Below are 19,340 nucleotides of genomic sequence, written 5' to 3'. Positions count from 1 at the left end.
CTCAGGACCCCTAGCCCCCAGGCCCTGGTGTTCTGCACATTGTGCACCCCCTCACCTAATTGTCGCATTGTGTGCAAATTGGCTACACTACATTACTAACGTAAAAACAGAAAATGCTGGAAATAGCATATACAGCTGGCCTGTATATAAAAGAAAGATCGACTCCATGCTGCACCTCGCATTGTTTCATTGTTGCAGAAGTTTTAGACGGGAGGAAGGAGGAGATGGGACGTTCCCATTCAATTTGCTGCTAACTGAGCTCCCTCCCTCCTCGGATTCACTGACACATCACTCGCTCAAGATAACTCCGTATCAATATAAGCGAAGTTCCAGTTCCCTAGGAGTGGCTTGTGCAGTGGACATGGACACAGCCGGGTCCAACTTGGCACGAAGCTGAGTGACAGTGCCTGCGGGGCTGCTCGGCCTCATTGCTGGCAGAGATTCCCTCCTGTTTGTTTCTTAAATGGTAGTAGTGTGCAGCTCAATGTTTTTTATAAAATAAACCCGACAGTTGCTGAGAGTGAGATAGACCTTCGGGTAGCTTCAAGGTTGAACTTTTTTTTAAAAAGAAAATTGTAATCATGAAGCCACCCGAAGGTTGGAAACAGCAGTGACACTGAGTTTCGATGTCAGCTTTTCCGGTCTGAAGTTCTCAATGCTCAGTCTGCACAACGACAAGAACTCTGTTTAGGACAACGAGCCCAGGACCCCTAGCCCCCAGGCCCTGATATTCTGCACATTGTGCACCCCCTCACCTAATTGTCACATTGTTGTGTGCAAATTGGCTACACTGCAGTATTACACTTCAAACGTAAAAACAGAAAATGCTGGAAATAGCTAGCAAGTCAGGCTTTCCTCCTTTAATGGAATGGGCTTGCACAAAATCGAAGAAGTAAAAAAAACCTGAAGACATTTAATGCTGCAATGGGAGAACCACAGGATTTTTTAATGGATGAAGATGGCTCAAATATTCATTCTCATCCATAAATAACATGTCTGAATGGTTCAGCTACTCATGCAAATTTCTGTTATTTGCTAAAAGGCCTGTTTTATCCTAATGCAAGCAAAGATTCTGATTGCACCTAGGTTTAAATTCTACTACTGCCCTTCCATTTTGTTTTCAGTTTTGTTTTATAATAGAAAGAATATACCCATTTATCATCTTCAGAAAATGGTTTTTGAGAACGCATACTTTTTGCTTTGCTTGCAGAAAAACCATGATGCTTTAAATACAGACACGAAGAGGCATGTTTTTAACTTTCTGCCTGGGTGTAAAATATTTGTGTTGCGAAATCAATGGAAATGAAAATCAGTCAGTTTCTACAAAGAATAGCCAATCCCCAGTGCCAGTTTTATCTCTGGGCATTAAGTTGAAATTCTGCCCCAAGTAGCTTCTACATGGAGCTATAAAATATAGCTCTGTCTGAGTTCAAATTTGATGTAACAAAATCTTTTCTAATCTGCATTTTTTGAAGTAATATTTTTCCATTGATAGTTTTTGTATTAAGCAATTTCTGATACTCTTAAGTGCAACATAAAATGCCATACAAGGTGCTACAGAAAATCTAGGGTAAAGACTTCATGCACCCCTTCCCTGTTTGTCTCATTTTCTGGATGGAACTGTTGTAAGCAGTAATGGAAATTTTATAATCCAGAAGGCCAATACAATTGATTACAGGGGTCAGAGCACATGTGTGTAGTGTACACAAGTCCAGTTGTTCCAGAGATGCATTCCAATTCCACTAAAGCAGAAAATGTCGGCCTCAATGTGGCAATTTCCAAATGAGAAGTTCATTAGTTGCTGGAATTTTGGTTTTCTAAGTAGCAGGCTAGTTCAAACTTACTAAGCCTCATCTTGCACCTGGCTTGTAAAGGTGTAATTTTGCTAGCCTCAGCCATGTCATAAGGAGAGAATGGAAAATCGACCCATGAGATCTGTTTTCATCTGATTTAATGGTTTCCCCTAATGATTTTACCAAAAAAACGATTCAGGATAATTTTGAAATGTTCACCAATCACTATCTAGCCTTTCTGACTGGAATGTGGATATGATGAGTTAACTTAGCGTTCTTCTAAATGGCAATATAAGGCTGCTCATCATTTCAGTATATTTATCTCTAACATTCCCCACAGATTAGTTTTCCAATTTTATCTAATATCTTCTGCCGCTGACAATCACAGCCATGGTGCATACAAAAGAGAAAGAAAGAAGTTTGTTCTTTTGGTAAGAAACTCTCCTGCCTTTGGTTCTTTCTTTCTTACTCCCAACCAGGAAACAGTTTGTTTTTCTTTGTGGTTGGGAGTAAGAAAGAAAGAACCAAATGCAGGAGAGTTTCTTACCAAAAGAACAAACAATACATATTTTTAAATAAAAATAGATATTTAGTCCAGCTTCTTTGATTACAGGCCAAATGTGCCAGAGGAGAAAGACGACTACAATGAAAACGAAGTAACCAAGGAGGAGGAGGAAGAACAAGAAGAATACAATGAAGGAATACTGTGGGAAAATGAAGACAGTACTGAGAATGCCAATGAGCAGACTGATGAGCAGTCAGTACTCACAGAAGTAGTTGCAGTGAAGGTGAATATGTGTGGAAATAATAGACCTATTTGGCTAACCCTCCATGAATCATTCAGGATTACAATTGCTGCCATATAGAGAGAGCCCTAGGCACAGGTTGTCTGGTTGTAGAGGCATAGCAAATAGCAAATTGTGAATTATTATCGGTCACAGAATTTAGATTAATGGAATTCAGTGAATATTTGGGGCTATTGGATGCATTTGTGCTGGGAGAAGAAACTAAAAGCAGAAAGAGAAAAAATGTAAGACAAATTCAATTTAGGTGAGACTTTTGCAATTTAAGTTCAATATTACAGTAATGATGCTGCTACTAATATTTGAATAGTCTTTTTTGTACATTAATATTTAATGCAGGGTTCAGTCCACAAACAAAAAAAACAATCCAGACTGCTTACATCCCTGTAGCTAAGTATTACTGTTCTCTTTTAATTATAATATTTGCAATTTAGTTTAAATTATAGTGTTGTATATGTGAAACATCTTTAGTACTTCTGTTTGAACTGTGAAGCACTTAAGCACAATAAGTGTAATTTTGTTCTTTCAAACCTGGATGTTGTGTCAGGAGAGGGCATTTCATCCGTTGAGCCCCAGGGTTGGCTTTTGGTGATTAGAGATCTGTTGTTAGGAATATAAGCAAGTCCATGTGATGGATTAAGAGCACCAGACAAATGAGCATACTTTCCCCAGTCACTAATGTGAGCCATATGGATGCCTTGATCAAAATATACCCAAAGCAACACATTGGCATTACGTTGAAATGCTTTAAGTGTGACTTCTTTTCCCGATGAAAATAATAATGAGGGTTAGCAACAACATTGCACATTACCACTGTTCCACAAATTGATTGGATTATGAACCTATTATCTCCACAGGTTGATAAAGAGACTAACACAGAGGACACTGTGGCAACTACTTCTGCTGTGCGTCCAAAGGATAGAAGAACCCATACTGCTCAACAGAGCCCATTTGTGAGAGGCAGTGCTATTATTCGTTCAAAAACTTTCTCTCCAGGCGCGCAGAATCCCTATGTGTGCAGGGTAAGAAAGGATCTATTGGATTTTGTCCTTAACACCTTTATATCATTTAAATACAATCTACAGCTTACTGATTGGTGTTTTTCAGTTTCATTTCCCACTGAGCTAATTCCTTCCCTCGTCCTTGTCTTTGTTCTCATCTGCCATTCCTCTCCACCACTTTTCCACCTTCCCACCCATTCTCCATTATCCCCATCCCCTCGGCTCTCCATGGTAAACATGGTCAGCACATTCAACTCCTTTTATTTTGAAAAGCAGCAGTAACATGATGCTTCTGTGTTTAATAAAAGATAGGCGTCATTATTGACAAACATATGACCATCTAGCTAGCAGGGTCCTTTTCATCCACTGCAGCCTACATTTGACCCTTCACAGCTGTGCATTGTGACTTATTTTATGCTCCCTTCTCAAACGTACTAATGGCATTATTTAGCTAATGTATAACTATATTCATGCTTGCAAATAGAGATAAGGAGATGAAGGTTGCATGGAGTGGTATTTTGTTCTGAATCCTGCTTTTAAAGCTGATAGAATGTTATTGTTTATTGCAAGGGAAATTGAATTAAAAAGTAGAGAGGTTATGTTTCAGTTATTTCGATCATTGGTGAGACCACATCTGGAGTACTATGTACAGTATTGGTTTCCTAATTTAAGGAAGGATGTAAATGCATTGGAAGCAGTTCAGAGAACATTTACTAGACTAATACCTAGAATGGGTGGTTTGTCTTATGAGGAAAGGTTGGACAGGTTAGCTTTGTATCTGCTGGAGCTTAGATGAGTAAGAGGCAACTTGATTGAAACATAAGAACCTGAGGGGTCTTGTTGACAAGATGGATGTGGAGAGGATGTTTCCTCCTTTGGGAGAACCTAGAACTAGGGGTCACTCTTTAAAAATAAGGGGTCACCCATTTAAAACAGAGATGAGGAGAATTATTTTCTCTCAGAAGGTCATGAGTCTTTGGGACTCTCTTCCTCAATAGGCAGTGGAAGCAGAGTCTATGAATATTTTTAAGGCAGAGGTAGATAGATCCTTGCTAAGCAAAGAGGTGAAAGGTTATAGGGCATAGGTGGGATTGTGGAGTTGAGGTTATAATCAGATCAGCCATGATCTTATTAAATGGCAGAGTAGGCTCGAGGTCCGAGTGGCCGACTTCTGCTCCTAATTCGTATGTTTGCATGTTTATATGTTTTCCAGGTCAATAGTAGCAGAAAAATAGCCAATTTTAGAATGTTGGCTACAAGAATACCTTCAAACAGAACTTGTCTCACCAAATACTGTGTGTGACGTTTGTGTCCTTGTGTGCATCCCTTCCTTGTTCATCTTCCAAGGCGGAAGATGACCATGTTCATCATCTGGGGTGTTCAGTAGCGTTCCATTAGGTACGTAGGTGACTGCTAAGGCCGACCTGCGCCTGGAAACTTCTGCTACAAATGGGACAGAATAACACACAACTGAATTTTGGACAAGTTTCTACCTCAAGATTTCCTCTCCTTGTGTTTTCTCTCTGCCTCTGATACGCAATTGCTTTTGAAGAAGGTTGCACTATTTTTTAATTTGGTTGTGCCAGATGCAGTGATCCTGGGAGAGCTTCTCCCAGGACTCGAAGCCACTATAAAAACTATAAAAGTACGTACACCTGTATATCCGTGATCTGAAGGGATTAAGAGGCACTAGCTCTGATCTTAGGATAGATAGGCTCATGGTTTCATCCTTATTTTCTACTTATGGCCCTAAATGTAAATATGTCCAAGCTGGCTATCTTCAGTGAATTTAAAATCTTATGATTCTTACATCGTCCTCCAGTTAGGATCTGCTCACTTGTATTATGTACCATTCTGTTGTGTAGGTAGGTAAGTCTTTTTTAGATATTGTCAGTTGAAAGGAGCATATGTGCAGTGATAGACTTGTGAACAGCCTGGGTGTTGGTAAATGAGGGTGAATGATGGAACTAAGTTTTGTTATTATAATTTAATGTGTGAATCCCTGGACAGATGTCCATTTGGCAAGGTTTTCAATTGAGTTACAGCTTGAAGATGTATCCTGCTAAACTAGTTGTATGCAAGAGATGCTATGAAACTGCAGTAAACATAAAATAAGTTAACAGCAAGGGGCAATGTTTGCCTTGCAGAGGCACAACGCGGTGGTTTGATGGGGCCAGACATTTTGCTCGACAGTGATTCCAAACACCAACAACTTAAACTAGCATTAGATCAGCATACACACATTGTTAATAAGGCATGTTTGCTGTAGGTAATGTAAAAACAGTTGACAACATGCTGAGTGATGGTAAACACAATAGCAAATTACATCAAACGATTGTAAAAGTTTTGAAAGTAAGGCCGGAATTTCCGCTCCTGTTGGCGGGAGTGGGGTGAGCTTGGGGGTGGCGGGGGCACAAATGTGTTGGGGCTGGGATTGGGAGGGGTTGGGGGCCTAGGTGTTGGGAGAATGAGGTTGAAAGGGGGGCGAAGGTGTCGGGGGGTGAATTTGGTGGGGGGAGACGAAGGTATAGGGCCAGGGGGTAGGAGGGAGTTTGGAGGGGGCCAGGTGTCTGGGCAGAGGAAGGAGTTCGGGGATGGGTGGGTAGGTATCCAGGGGGACGAGGGAGTTTGGTGGGGGGAAGATGTCCAGAGGGGTGTGAGGGAATAAGGGTGGAAGAGGGAGTAAGGTTGGAGGAAGGAGTAAGTTGAGGGGTTCGAATGTCCAGGTGAATATGCAAGGGAAGGGTCTGTGGATTCGATGACTACCTCCTGGGGAGCGAGCTCAGGGTGGGCATGGTAGGATGGAATGGTGAGTGTGAGAATGGGCAGAGGGAGCTGGTAGGGTGGGAGGGTGAGTCGGTACCGGTAGAAGGGGCGGCGAGAGTGGATGGTGGGGACACAGACCCTGGGGGTGGGAAGGAGGAGGTCAGGGAGGTCAGTGTGGATGGGGAGTGGGATTTTCAGGAAGATAGGGAACGTGCACGTTCACCTGAACATCCTGAAATGCCATGAGTTTGGGTTGTAGGGGGATGGTGGGAAGGTGGCAGGTGATGAGGGGGGTAGACTATGATGGGGTAAAGGACATGGGTGACTGGAGAAGGGGAAAGGAAGAGGGAGCTAATCAAAAACTTAACGAATACCATGCTGTGCAAATCGAAAGTGAGCGGAGCCTCGTGTTCGACGGGCGTACGTGCTGCATGGGAGAGCAATCAATGGGTGGGCAGAGATGCAGATTAGCTCAGATGGACAACTGAAATAGAACCCCAGCAGGCAGCTTTGAAAATGTCTGGGACAGTGAGATGAGTTTGATGGATGAAGGCTCCACAAGCGTGGGAGAGTGCTTGCACGAGGCTCTGAAAGGCCCTGCCTCACACACACATCTTCCTCCAGAATCACTCGTGGTCCTGCTGCATGCATCTGAACTGATGGTGGGCGGGGACTGCAGAGGGTGGGCTCACGAGGTCTGTAAATGACGCTGAAAGACAACATTACACGTTGTTCAGTGAAAGTGAATATACTTCCAGATTATAAAATGACAAAATATGTTCATCCCTGCAACCATTTGTGATCAGAATTTCTTCACTTTTCTAGGCCTACCACTTTTTCTAGGTGCTGCCCTGACATCCGCAGCACGGGTGTAGACAGTCCATGCAATGGTTGGCCTTGTTGCCTCTGATGACTTCGGCATGTGTCCCTTGGAGAGCCGAGGCCTTGAGGGCTCTGGCTTGCTTTGGCTGTCCTTCTGTGGGCTAGATGGTGAGAGGACAAGGTTGAGGGGGTCACAGGCAAAGGGGACTCCGAGGGAACGGACAGCCTCTCAGATTCCTGAGTGGATGACCCAGGGGTGTCCAGCTGCCGCTCCTCCTTCCTTTGGGTGCCCAAGGGCCCCGGCCTTACTCCTTGAGGGGAAGGAGCACCTGGAGGGATGTTGAGGTGCCCTATTTCCCTTTCACGTTGCCACTGCAGGAAATCGCCCATGGCTACCACAGTGGAGTGCAGGACTGCATGCATCTTCGTGTTCTGCTGGACCAGGATCTCCATGGCGTCCGCCATCACTCCCATGGCAACCTCCATGCGCGAACACGTGGGCACCACTTCATCAGAGAGCAGGTGGACACACTCCTCTGACTCATGTGCCACTCTGTTAAGGGTTTCCAACAGCTCCGCGTGATGTTCCTGCACCTTCTGCTGACACTCCACGATAAATCGGAAGGCCGAATCCTAAGGTTCGTCATCTAACTTCGACCTCTCAGATGCCTCTTTCCCAGCAGTCCTCCCAAGTACCAGGGAGCTTGACTGAACCTGCCTCCTCTTGCTGCGGACACTTGTCTGTGCGGTGACCACCAGATTGTGAACCTGAGCCTGATCTACGTTCCACCGAGGTGTGTGTGTCTGCGCTGGTGGAGCATCTAAGCGCTGTGATGGGTCCTCCAAGCTGCTTATTTCCAGCTCTTCAATTGAGGAAGTGCCCTCTTGGCTGGAGGTGAGGACCTGGATGGAGCTGAGGGCGTTGATTGCTTGGCAGAGCTCCCTGTGAATCAAAGTAGTGCTAATTAGGGCATGGTAACAAAGTTACGAACAGGAGAGAGAGCACTTTCAGTTGCATTGAGAGGGGGAATGATCTGGCGCAGGATCCTCACATGGGTGTTCGCCGCCGACTTCACTGTCGCCACAGGCATGATCCACAGCCTCACCAGTCAGCGCACTGGCAGGCTCCTCAAAGTGAGTGAGAGGTGTAATGTGGGCCACTCCACTCTTTCCCCCACCCCCCCCCCCCAAAGGATCTGGGACCTATCCCTCCTTTTGTGAGCCAGCTTCTCTTGCATGAAAACAGATGGGGAGAGTGTGAGCAGGCGCATGCCAATGCTTGGAATGTTTGTGTGGAGCTATGGATGTGATGAGGACGTGAGCTCCAGAGGAAATGAGCCTGATGGAGATGTGAGAGTTAGTGCTGTTGTTCCTTGAGGAAATGAGCCTGATGGAGATGTGAAGGTGTATGTGAAAGTTGGTGGTGTTGTTCCTTGAGATGTGAGATCCCTGTAGATGTGTGATGGGTTTGTATGAGTTGAGAGTAATGAGGTTGTTGACTTACCCTGGCGGAACGGATACTAGCATTCATCCTCTTCCTGCAATGGATGGCTGACCTCCTCTGTGCTCTGTTGGCACCATCCACTGCTGCCATTGCCTCCCAAGCTCGATTGGTGACTCTGGTGGACCTCCTGTGGCCAGAGCTGGGTAGAGGAGTTCATGAAGGTCTTCCGATGTGTCCAGCAGGCGCCCCAGAGAGGCGTCACTAAATTTGAGGGCTGCTGTCACCTTTGCTTTTGGGGCCATCACCTGGAGCAGTTCTATTCTTGTCGACATGAAGTGGGCTGCACTCTGGGGCGCTTTAAATATGGCTCCCGGAGCGAAGAAGCGCTGAGGTCAAGGCGTGGCGGGAAAATCCAGCCCCGCCCGTCAGCATTCCGATGTATTTCCCATAATGTATTATTAAAGGGGCAGGATGTGCTGGGAAGGGGATGATATAGTACGAAAATCCACCATTGCGGCTGGTGGGTAGAACGTCGTTTTTCATGCCCACTACCCCACTTGGTGAAAATCTGGGACGATTCTGTCCTAAGATTGAAATAGAGTTTCAGAAACACTGTGATAGGAAAGAAGGTTTGTTGAAGATTTAAATATGCTTTTAATGGCACTATAAAATAATTATGATTTTATAATTGAAGCCCTCAAAGTAATATTTTGAACAGCACTCCAACTCCACGATGTTAGATTGATTGATTCAAAACATTGTTTGCGCATTTTCATTCATGGTAGGAAATGGGGTTGCTTTATCTCTAGATTATGATTTACCATAGTCAGAATTCTTTTATTGTAACCTTTGTTTTGCTTTCTGAATAAATGTAAGCATTTGGAACCAATTTGCTACCGTTGAAGACTGGATCTGGTACCTGCAAACACAGACTGGGCCTCAACCCTCATGTATGCTCTCCACAATTACCGCATGTTCTTCCTCTTCTCTAATTGATGTTCACATCTTAAATCTGAAAAGTTATCACAGCCTCAGCATCTTGTGATTGGACACAACATTTGTCAAATCAATGCATTGCAATATTGGATTGGGTAATTGGACTGTCGATGTAAAAGCAATCAGTGTTCCCCCCCCCCCCCCCACCCCCTGCTGTATTAGCAGGATGACATTTTTTGAACAGGAATGTAATATTTGTAATTGTCCAGGCCTCTGGCACCAACCCTGTATCAAAGCAGGATTGGAAGTCTGTGGACTGGTACTACACAGCCTTCTGGACTCCAAATTGAGTTCAACAAGTTTAGATCATAACCTCTGCACCCGGTTTGTTTTAGTTTTTCTTTGTTAGTTTGTTTTTTTGTCTCTTCTTTCACTTTTTTATTTGCTTTCAGATGGCAACTATTCAGGATCCTGCCATTCATACCTCTTCTAGAGGCATTTTTTTGTTTCTTTACTTGTCCCAAAACCACTCCCTTTGGCAGTGCACCATGAACTCTTTTCTCTTTTGTCTTGCCCTCCATTCTATCACAGACCTTCCCTTTTATTCTTCTTCCTACCCACCCTCTCCCCCCCACCCTTTTCACATGCTCAAAACCTATTACATTTCTAACTTTTTCCAGTTCTGATGAAAGGTCACTGACCTGAAATATTAACTCTCTCCACTGATGCTGCCAGACCTGTTGAGTATTTCCAGCATTTTCTGTTTTAATTTTAATATTATTGGTTTCTATTTATGGAAATATGTACTGCTTATCAAAATTTTCTTTTTATTTGTCAGTATTGCTTTTTAATATTTGAAAATCGAAAATAATTCTCCAGTTTCTAGAATAACATAGGTCACGCTATGGGCCCTTTACTGACTCGGGATTCTATCCATTCATACAGGTGGCACAGCACGTGTTGAGAGGCACAACTTGATGGTATTGATCCTGAGCCTGTTTACACAGTACTTTGGTACTTCTTACTGTGGCTAGGTTTACTAAATTGTGTCATTGCTTTTTGTACTATCATGGTTTTTGCAAGCACTGGCAAGTGTTAGTCACCCTACCACTCATGATGCACTCTCATTGTATGGGAAGATGTCACAAAATGCCGATTGCTCTTAAGAATTAGAGGCAGGAGGCTCATGCAATGTTGTGCAGTAGCGTGTTGACAATTTCAATTCTTGATGCCTGAAAACAACTTAGTTCCTTGTCTCTGTGCTCTTCCAAAAGCAATAATCTTTAAATAGGTTTGCTAATAAATATCTTTTGGGATCAAGATTGCCCTTTTTCTTAAACTATTTGACCCCAATCAGCACATTGCAAAGTATTAGCAAATCAATCTAAATTTTAAAAATTTCAATGTATAAGTTTACACAACAGTGATTAGAGAGAGAAGTGAGGGGAGAGTTTAGGAAGGAGGTTCCAGAGAATAGTCCATCATTGTTCTCTCTAAAGAAAAGACAGCTATATGTTTTCTATATTTAATATGCTGAGCACGAAAGAAAGATGCTAAAAGGTTTGGTCCTGTGGAATTCTAGATGTAGATCAAGTATGAGCTTCTTTGGAGTTTACTGTGCTTTGACAGCCCTTTTGTGCAGAAATAGAGCAGGTGAAAATTTCTTTGCTGAACGTTGTTAATAATCATATAACAATGATTTCCTTTTTCAGTTAAATCGAAGTGATAGTGACAGCTCAACGTTATCCAAGAGATCCCCCTTTGTTCGGAATGCCATGGAACGGCGCAGTTTGCGAATGAAGATGGTAAGGAATAAAATAGAGTATTTCCTTTGTGAAAGAAAAGCATCACCAATTTTATATTGTTGTGTCTAAATACATTTTTTTTTAAATTGAAACAGTTTAGCTTTAAAATACATGCAGTAGAATTAAAGAACTTAATTTTTAGTTTCAACAACATGTATTTATGCAATAAAAACAGAAAATACTGGGAATACTCAGGTCTGGCAGCATGTGTAGAGAGAAATAGAATTAATGGGCTGAATTTTACGGGCCACCTGTGCGCAGGAAAATAGGTGGGTGGATCCATAAATTAGAGCATCATGTCTTTGGCAGTACCCGCCGGCTGCCTGTCCTCCCCGCCGTGATTTTACACGAGGCAATTAAATGGGAAATTAGTGCTCATTTAAGGGCCTCCTCTTGCCACTGATTTAGTGGGCGACAAGAGAGGCTTGCGCTCAACATGTAGCCTGACAACTTTGACCTTATGGGCTGCTGACCTGTGAAAGGGGGATTGGACCTCCTTCCATAGAACCATAGAAAAGTTACAACACAGAAGGAGGCCATTCGGCCCATCTTGTCCATGCCAGTCCGAGGACACCCAGATGCCCTTTCTAATCCCACCTTCCTGCACCCGGCCCATAGCCTTGCAGCTTACAGCACTTAAGCTGCAGATCCAGGTACTTTTTAAAAGAGTTTAGAGTTTCTGTCTCTACCACCAACTTGAGCAGCGGATTCCAGACACCCACTACTCTCTGCGTAAAAAAGTTCTTCCTCATGTCCCCCCTACACCTTCTGCCACTTATCTTGAATCTATGTCCCCTGGTTCTAGAAATCTCCACCAAGGGAAACAATTTTATCCTGTTCACTCTATTCCCCATATAATTTTGTACACCTCAATCAAGTCACCTCTCAGCCTTCATTGTTCTAAGGGAAATAACCCCAACCTACCCAATCTCTCCTTGTAGCTACACTTTTCTAACCCTGGCAACATTCTTATAAACTCCTCTGCACTCTCTCCAGAGCTATTACGTCCTTCCTGGGCACCTGTGCCAATTGGAGGCCACTCCCCTACAGTTTGTTTCCCCGTATCCAGCATCCCCCCTTGCCCTATCCAATATGCCCTCCCACCACCCTTGCTAGGGCCTGCCAATCCTGTTCCCTTGAGACCCTGGACTTACCCACGTTACAGGTCATCTATGATTTCTCTTCCCCCCCCCCCCAAGGCTTCCTTCAACACAGGCAGTGTCTACTGCTTGTAGTGCAGAGCTGCTGGCCTCCAACTGGCCAGCAGCTCTATGAGTTGGGACTTTGTCCTGGAGATGGACGGAAGTCACGCTTCATATTCATTAAAGGGCCTTTGCCCAAAAATTAAAGTGGGGCGGGCCAGCCAAGCTGAGATGGACTTGTCCCCAACATTTATGCTGGCCCCTAAAATTCAGCCTGTTAATTCTATTTCTCTCTACACATGCTGCCAGACCTGAATATTCCCAGTATTTTCTGTTTTTATTGCATAAATACATTGCTGAAACTAAAAATTAAGTTCTTTAATTCTACTGCATTTATTTTAAAGCTAAACTGTTTCGATTTTTAAAAAATGTATTTAGACACAACAATATAAAATTGGCAATGCTTTTCTGAGGCCGGCCTTCAGCATATAATTTAGCTCAACATTTCAGATAAATGACCTTTCATCAGAACAATTTTCAAATGGGACTTGAATAAAAACTTGAAAAGGAAACATTTTCAGGATTATGAGGAAAAGGCAGGGGACTGGGACCAACAAAAGCTGGTATAGGCACAATGGACCAAATGGTCACTTTCTATCCTGTATCATTCTGTGATCTCTATTTTGTTCACTGAAAGAGTTATGTAGGAATAGGTCTTATTGCACCCACCCGAGGCTTGGGATCACCATGGACCCAGGCACAGGTGAATCAAGCTGGGAGAGGGGTTGCGGGGTTGGGATGCGAGGGAGTAGAGAAGGTGGTTGGCAGTAAAGGCAGATGGGTGGCTCTCAGCGGGCCTGCCCCCTTGCTGATGCCAGGTCCCTCAATCAGGCACTAAGTGGACACCTCTCTCATGAACTCTCTCCTACATCCCCCACCCCCTTTCCGATCCCCCTTTTTTCCAATAATAAATGACACACGGTGACGTTGGGACGCATGCCCCATGTCACCCGACGTCAATTTACGCCTTGGCAAGCGGGCCCCGCCCCCGCTCGCCGAGCCGAAGATTCAGCCCATAAAGTAAGTACAGTCAACTAAAAGGAATTGTTAGACTGAGTTTCATTGCTCATTTCCTGTTTGTTTTTCGGTTTGTTATGAAAGGCACTCTCAACATTATACAGAGTAGAGACTTATTCATGCAAATGATCTAATATACAACTGCCAAAACAATCTGGGGTAAAAAGGTTAGAAGAAATGAAAAATGTAACTGTGATGTTTGATCATTAAATAATATAAACTAATTACATACAATACTAGTAAGTTTACATTTAGTTTAATATCTTATATACCTCAATCTGATAGAAACAAATCATCTCATTCAATCCTTCTTTGACAATGCAGTAGGGCATTGTTGGATTCGTTGATTTCCAGTTTTTAAGTAAGCTGCTAGATCATTCGATTTCTTCCTGAAAGAAACTAATTATGTAAATGCACACATTGTTGTCCTTTCCAGCCTCCAATCAGAAGGGTGGGATCAGAAAGGCTGATGCGAACCTCTTTGGATTTGGAGTTGGATCTACAGGCATCCAGGACCAGGCAGCGCAGGCTAACTCAGGAACTGGATATCTTGAGGGACCTGAGACAACAAATTGATGAGGCCAAAGCCAGAGGAGAGACAGAACTGCCTCAATGGGTGAAAGAGGATGAGAGGTTTCTTACCCTTCTGAAGCAAGTTGAAAAACAGGTATTGACATTTATTACTTGATGTTCATTTGTGTACAGTGTTTAGGAGAGGGTGATGCCTCAAAACACGTATACTGCATAATTCTCTTGTTAACTTAAAATTGAGAGTTGTAACCACGAACTGCTGTTTCCAAATCTCTCATTTGATTAAAACAAAATCCCTAACATTTTCTGGCATTTGAATCTGGAGGAAACAAAATTCTGTTGAGATAAGGGCTAACTGCAATTGCTTTGCAAATTTGCCATGGTCATATCATTAAGAACCAAATTTTTTGAAGAAAAACCAGGGTAACATTGTAAATCCAATAACGTGAATACAGTTAAGATTTTTTTTCAAGGAAAGAACAGAAAACATGCATTTGTGGGATTGAATGCTTGATAATTAACTCATCTGTGTTTATAAACATTAATTTCACTACATGTTGTCAAGTTAGATTTGAAGTGGTGACTAATTTTAACTTTACGGTAAGACTACAAATCAGTTATGCTGTTTGTGTCTTGGATGTTGGGTATATAGTACTTGTTACCTTTTGTAATAAAATTGAAGTGCTCTGTGCTAAACCAGTTTTACACAAACTCAAATAGGAATTAAAATATTTTTTAAAATTTTCTTTGAAGTACTGGCAATGAGAGAAATGGCTGTTTGACTGAGCAGGGTGGTTGAAGATGGGAGGTCATATGATGAAATCTCTAGGAATAAGTCAAACCCGAGTGGGTAACCCTTATCCATTGTGATATTATTCCTCACATCATGGATTGTCATCTCTTGGTATATTTAACATGCTATATATTCTGATAGCTAGAAGGTGAATAATTTCTAAATACTGTGTCTCAGTCCTCAGATTTCTGGACTGCACTTTGCAGCATGAGCTACTCTAAACAATTGGGGCAGAATTTTCTCCACGAAAATTCCAGCTGCGTCAGATGTGCTGGATTGCTGGCACCATCCACCCCTCAGATCAATTTCTCTGAGGTGGAATTGGAGGCTACCTGCTCACAGGTGGTGGATAGCCAATTAAGTGGAGCAATAGGCTAATTGCAGGTCTCCCTCGGCATCGTGAACAGCCAGCTGCCTGGAGACGGCCTCCCGGGAGTAGAGGGAGACCCTTGATGCCAGCCTGGCCACAGCTGCAGCCACAGACCGCCCTTGGCAGGGCTCCCCTTCCACAATGGTGTCCCAGTTGCTGTGGCCATTTTTTAAATTTTAAATTTTTTAAAGTTGCTGAGAGAATCCCTCAAGGTGGAGGTGCCCTCTCTCTTACCTGCAACGGCAGATTGTAGCTCCTTCCATGCTGGAGGGCCTTATTATCACCCCTCCAGCTTCGAGAGCCAAATGGTAAGTGAGCCCTGTGGTCACTAATTGGCCAATTCAGAGAAAATCACTGCTGGGTGACCGTTAACTGCAAAACGCAGGGTCGGGATCCCTATTTGACCCTGACGTCGAGGTCCCAAACAAAACCCAAAATCCCGCCCTTGAAATAAATTTTGTCAATCATTGAGAAAAAAATACAGGCCTTTTAAAATCTTCTTTTGCTTGGTTTATTGCCAACATCCCCTCCTTATGGGTGCAATCTTTTATACTTTTGTTACAAACTATTAAGACCCAATTTTCCATCTATTTGGTAGCTGCCAGTCAAGGTGACTCATGTTAAAAGGCTTCACTTTTTCAAGTGTCATTATTTTTTTTATGGACACCTATCAGGAACTTGATATGGTTGGAATCAAACCATTGGACAGTTATTCATTTCCCCCCTCCTATCGCTATAAAACCATGATATTTTTTGTCTTAGTCACAATTGATTTCCCTCAGGAACACTCACTTCTTTAGGCAACATAGTCTATTCATTAAATAAAGTCTGCAGCCTGGAGGTTTTTAACGCCAGCTATTCCTTAGATATTGTAAAAGTCTTTTATGCTAAAGTTGCTGTCTGAATTTCCCAAAGGTCTTAGCATTAATCCTGTCATTTTTTTGAGAGTTCAAAAACATTTTTAGAACGTCACCTTTTAAGTCACCAAGCTCTTTTGAGGTCACGTTTCCTAAAATACAGTCAATACTTAAGGACTCTTGTTAGTAAACTGGGTTGTTTTACTTTTCTCTTGTGATATTTGCAGTTCAGTGAGGACCTCTAGAAGCAGAAATATGGTACTGCAGAAGCAAAATACTTGCAAAATGAGCTTGACGTCAGTATTTTAACAATGTCAGTTTATAAACTATTATTTGCTTAGCTTTATTTCGTAACAAATAAGGAACCATAATTTTTGGTGTTATAAGCAGTTTCAAGGCTATAATTAAATTAGTTCTTTGAAACTAACCATTATATATAATTTTGAAAATCACAAGGAACTCCTTTTCATTACTAATTCAGATTTTATGTAACTTTTGCATCCTATGTCATAGTTTACAGAAAAAAATTAAAAGTTTGGTAATCTTACTTCATGGTATTTCTGTCATGTAGGTGTGCCTCTTTGAGTTAATCTGTATTGGGAGTTGTGTATCGGTCCTTGATGGCAGCTGTTGAGAATGAATGTATAAATTCTGAGATTAGACAACTGTGTAGCAAAGGCAGTGGTTTTCTGCAGTGCATCTTGTAGATGGTACACACTGCTACCACTGTATGTTGGCGGGGGAGGGAGTGAATGTTTGTGGCAGGGGTGCCAATCAAGCAGGCTGCTTTGTCCTTGAAGGTGTCAAGCGTCTTGTGTTATTGGAGCTGCACTTATCCAAGCAAATGGAACGTATTCCATCACCCTCCTGACCTGCGCCTTGTAGTCATGATCTCATTGAATGGTGGAGCAGACTTGAGGAGCTAAATGGGCTACTGCTGTGCTCCTATGCGTTTGATATTGGTAGAGAGTTTTGACCTTTGGCCACCAGAAAAATAGTTGAGCAAAATTATTAAGTTAAGTCATTCCGATTAACATATAGTTATCACAGTGTATTTCAATTTAAAGTCTGTTTGAGAAGGTCCATAATATGTATCTTTTGTGATGCTTGAGTGGTTGATCACCTGGGATGGCTGGGAGTTGGAAGGTTCCAGAGCACCAGAAAGTGCTTCAGAATTGCTGCACTCTTGGGGCTAGAGAGGCAATATGCCTGGATCTAGTAGAGGTGGAGAGTTGGGACCATTTGAAGTGGGAGAGTTTGAGAGTTAAATCAGAGAGAAATTCTTTACGTGACTAGAGTAGCATCACAAGAGGGAACCCAAGTGTGGGAGTACCTCAGTTACCTGGAACCTGAGAGAATTTTCAGGATGTGATTATGCCACCTGAGAGAACTTGAAGAGATTTTGCAGCTTGGGCGAATTTAGCGTAGCTGGATCTGATGCAGGAGGTCTTTGGTGGTGCAGCAGAGCAGGGGTGGTTGAGAACCAGAGTGACATTCTTTGGCTGGGAGGTGGAGGGGGTAAAACAGAGTTATCAAGGCTATGGGCCAAGTGCTGGTAAATGGGATTAGGTAGGTGGGTCAGGTGTTTCTCATGTGTCGGTGCAGACTCGATGGGCTGAAGGGCCTCTTCTGCACTGTGTGATTCTGTGATTACCAAGTTTGTTTCTATGCTTTCAAATGATAGGGATGATTCATGATGTTTCAAAGTCTGCTGCTTTAGAGCCTGGATTTTTTTCAAAATGTAATACTCTGAGGATAGAAAATAAAATAGCTGCTGCCTGCCAAGTATGGTTTGCCATGAGAATGTGGGTGGGGGAGCTGTCTGGGACCTGGAATTATTCAACGAAACCAAAGTAAGTGATGTGTAGACTCGTGCTAGCAAAGGCAAAGTTGGGATCATGCTGTGAGGATGGTTGTTGCTACAAGCTACCACCTATATTTACTTCTGCTTATAATTTAGTTTCATTTGTTAAGTAAGTTTTATCTCTCATTCACACATTCCATAGTCCTGCCCATGAATTCTGGAGATTTAGTTGCACAGGTTTTAAGGCTTTGACACCACATTCCATCTGAAACAAGGGCCTGGACCTTCCGAGCAGCAGCAATGATCATCGGATTGCTGCTTCACTCAAAAATTCCCCCGACTCTTTGCTGCTGTGCATTTCTACCGGGACCTTCTGACCCCAGCTTTCACAGACATGCACAATGCACTGTCATTTGGGGAACTCCATCGGAGTGGAGTAGAGTCAGGGGGAGACAGACACACCCCTTTTTACAGCACTAGCTGCTGTTATGGTAAGTTTAAAGGTCCAGTCTTTGAATGTTCGTGAATGGGTGAGTGGATGAATGGGTGTGTGAGTGAATGAGTGAATGGGGAGGTGGGTGAGATGGTGGATGGATATGGAGGTAAGATGGGTAAGTGGTTGGGTAGGAGGGTGAGGTTGGTGAGTTGGTAGATGGATCGGGGGTAGTCAAATCTGGTCAAGGGGGGTGATCAAGAGTAGTTGGGTCGGGGGTTAGTCAGGTCGGGAGGGAAGTCCAGTGGCTGAGAGAGGTAGCCCGGTGAGGTCGGGAGGTTTGTCAGGTGGTCGAGAGGGGTAGTCAGGTGTTTGGGAGTGGGTGGGGGGCCAGTAGTTAGGTCGGGGGATAGTTAGGTTGGAGGGGGAGAGTCAAGTTCGGGGGGGGGTTTCGGGCTGGTAGGTAGTCAGGTCTAATCAGGGTGGGGGGGGTGGGTGCTGAATAGTCGTGTCAGGATGGTCGAGTCTGGGGGTAGTCGAGTGGTTGGAGGTGTATTCGGGTTCAGGAGACGTGCTTGAGGGGTGGGGGGTTGGGGGGTCAATCGTGAAGTTACCAGGTGTTAGACTAAGGTTTAATCTGTTTAGCATTTCCTGGGTAACTGCCTAGGTAAGTACCATGCAACTGTCCCAAGTCTCCAACCCTTAACTCAGAGTCGGAGATGTTCACACAGGGTCCCGGGAAGCAGGAGAATTTTCCATTGGAAGTTGAAGCTTTCTGGGCAGTTCCCACTTAGGTCTGCATGTCAGAACTTGAATTCCACAGCGACCCAATGTGCATCTCAGTCTTGCGGCTGGTCTCCAATGATCCGGAGACTGGAAGATTTGGCCCAAGAAACTGGATGTTTAAAAAAAAATGCAAAAGGAAACTAACTGAAGACTGTGCAAATAGTATGAAAAGAAACT

General features: G+C 43.4%; 1 protein-coding gene across 1 annotated transcript in view; it reads left to right on the top strand.

Moving 5' to 3' along the window:
* The window catches only part of wwc1 (WW and C2 domain containing 1), a 161,430-nt gene that overhangs the window by 119,180 nt on the left and 22,910 nt on the right, over positions 1–19,340 (top strand). The window contains exons 18-21 of the mRNA XM_078551048.1: positions 2,407–2,581; positions 3,454–3,618; positions 11,278–11,370; positions 14,026–14,256. Of these exons, the coding sequence (XP_078407174.1) occupies positions 2,407–2,581; positions 3,454–3,618; positions 11,278–11,370; positions 14,026–14,256 (664 nt within the window). The remainder of the gene's footprint in view (positions 1–2,406; positions 2,582–3,453; positions 3,619–11,277; positions 11,371–14,025; positions 14,257–19,340) is intronic.

The sequence above is a fragment of the Cetorhinus maximus genome, chromosome 10 (assembly GCF_964194155.1).
Source record: "Cetorhinus maximus chromosome 10, sCetMax3.hap1.1, whole genome shotgun sequence".
In the NCBI taxonomy this organism is placed as follows: Eukaryota; Metazoa; Chordata; class Chondrichthyes; order Lamniformes; family Cetorhinidae; genus Cetorhinus; species Cetorhinus maximus.
The sequence above is the reverse complement of the archived record's forward strand: the minus strand, read 5'-3'. Positions and strand labels throughout refer to the sequence as shown.